This window comes from Notothenia coriiceps, unplaced genomic scaffold (genome assembly GCF_000735185.1).
Source record: "Notothenia coriiceps isolate Sejong01 unplaced genomic scaffold, NC01 NC01_scaffold00000497, whole genome shotgun sequence".
NCBI classification, from domain to species: Eukaryota; Metazoa; Chordata; class Actinopteri; order Perciformes; family Nototheniidae; genus Notothenia; species Notothenia coriiceps.
Genome location: NW_011333198.1, coordinates 117,977 through 119,986, shown reverse-complemented (window position 1 = coordinate 119,986; position 2,010 = coordinate 117,977). Strand labels below are relative to the sequence as shown.

The 2,010-nt window shown below is 42.6% G+C and overlaps 1 protein-coding gene across 1 annotated transcript in view; it reads right to left on the bottom strand.

Annotated features, from left to right (window-relative positions):
• Nucleotides 1–1,849: 1,849 nt before the first annotated feature.
• LOC104955271 (protein flightless-1 homolog) overlaps nt 1,850–2,010 on the bottom strand; it is an 889-nt gene continuing 728 nt past the window's right edge. The window contains exon 3 of the mRNA XM_010782558.1: nt 1,850–1,886. Within this exon, the coding sequence (XP_010780860.1) occupies nt 1,850–1,886 (37 nt within the window). The remainder of the gene's footprint in view (nt 1,887–2,010) is intronic.

Sequence of the window (2,010 nt, the reverse complement as noted above, 5' to 3'; positions counted from 1 at the left end):
CAAATTATTATTTCCATTATAAGTAACTGTATGGTGAATGTTACAGTAGAAGTAGAAAAAGATTGAATTGAACAATCCGACAACTACATTTTTGGCGCACCTCCTAGCTCATAGTGGCTCCAGGGATTAAATGTTGGCCTGTTTAACTCAGTAAGAGCCATAAGGTTTTTAGTTATTACCTGACTTTGAAAGAATGTGTGAGCAATATTCAACTGCCTTCCTTCCTTCCCTTTTATCACGACCTTGCTCAAGGAAGGACAAAACATGGAGACCACACAACGTAGTTAACCAAATGAGCTAACACCTACCAAACCCTTGCATTATATACAGTATATACTTATTTCTGTCACACGCAACCCTAACCCAACACCCCTCAACAGATTATCTTGAAGGACTTGCTGCTATGCCTCTCAGAGGAGAACACCAGTCAAATGTCACTTAAAAACATTTTAGTACTTCCCATTTAGCCCCCAAGAAATTGCCCAAATTCGATTAATTTAAAGCTCTCCCAAAAAACCACGATCAACATGTTTGTAACTCCAACCATAAGTAGCAAAGAAAACTCATTCCACACAAATTTGACTTTGATGGGCCGCCATTTGTCACGAACTGGCTCAAGGAAGGACCTAACATGGAGACCACACAAACGATGTGTGTATGTTCATCAGTAATGTGTGTGTGTGTGTGTGTGTGTGTGTGTGTGTGTGTGTGTGTGTGTGTGTGTGTGTGTGTGTGTGTGTGTGTGTGTGTGTGTGTGTACGCGTTGGTATGAGATTCGTGACGACACGTCCGTCCACTATTGACAGGACCTTTCCTACTGTTATGGGCCCAAATCTTGGTTACCCCCGATAGCGTACACGTCACAACATCACTACATTAATACTACACTTACTTACGTATCTATGTAAATGTTGACGTGGGTCCTCTGAGTCAAGTTTGAAATTAATTCAACACATTAGTCTCCCGTCGTGTGAACCTATTGAGTTATTATACTTTGAGAGTTGTAGGAGTGAATTTTCTTTCCTAACGTGGTGCACTCTCTTCAGTTCGAATCGTGGGATGTATTAATGTTTTACATGTAGGATACAGAGTTCTCGGTTCACAGAAGTTCGCTCGAGAAAGGTTTACTACCTTTGTATCTTGACTCTGAATAAGTAGACTACTGTATACATTTCGACGCACACGTTGCCTACTTTAGTTGACTAAATGACGCCAGTACAGAAAAAAAAGTCCCTGTCCTTTTGGGGGGGGGGGGGGGGGGGGGGATATGTCCATTTATAAGTAATTCACGTTTTAATACTATTACCTATTTTCCCGTATGCCCGACCAATCCCGGAAATAAACCAAGTCTAAAAGTAAGAAGACGTGGCAGAATTGGAAAACCTGAACGCTCGAAACGAAACAGGTCAGTTAGCTCCTCTAAAGAGGTACAAAGTACGTCCTAGGGATTTGTTCACCGAAAATTATGGTTTGTCAAGGTTGACCGCGCTAGAGGTCCTGTGACTTGAGCAGAATCAGTCCCCTTTGTGGGCTCCGAGTCTCATAATGTTACCTAGTAGGTATCACTTCCGAGTAGCATGCCCGTTCGAATTTGTTAAAGCATAATACAAAAGAATAAGTCAGTACCAGAATTCACATAACAAAAGAACATCCCCCTATACGTTTCTATACATCGTAGACCGGACTCCCAGCACGGTCTCCTTCTCCGATGCACAAACCTTCACTTTTTATGATTGTATACAAGGGTCCCAGAATAACAATCGTAATCACTCCCGAGCTAGACAGTTCCACCTTTTTAACGATTTCTGTGGACCACCGACGAGTCGAATACATACCACGAACTCGTCAGTCAGCGATAGAGAGGAAACCCAACAAACCGAGAGGACCTAAAACCAAACAAACAGAACAAAAATATGACTATGGTACAAGTGGGTGTGGTGGGTGGGTGGGTGTTGGTGTGTGTTGTGGTGTGTGTGTGTTGTGTGTGTGTGTGTGGGTGTGTGTGTGTGG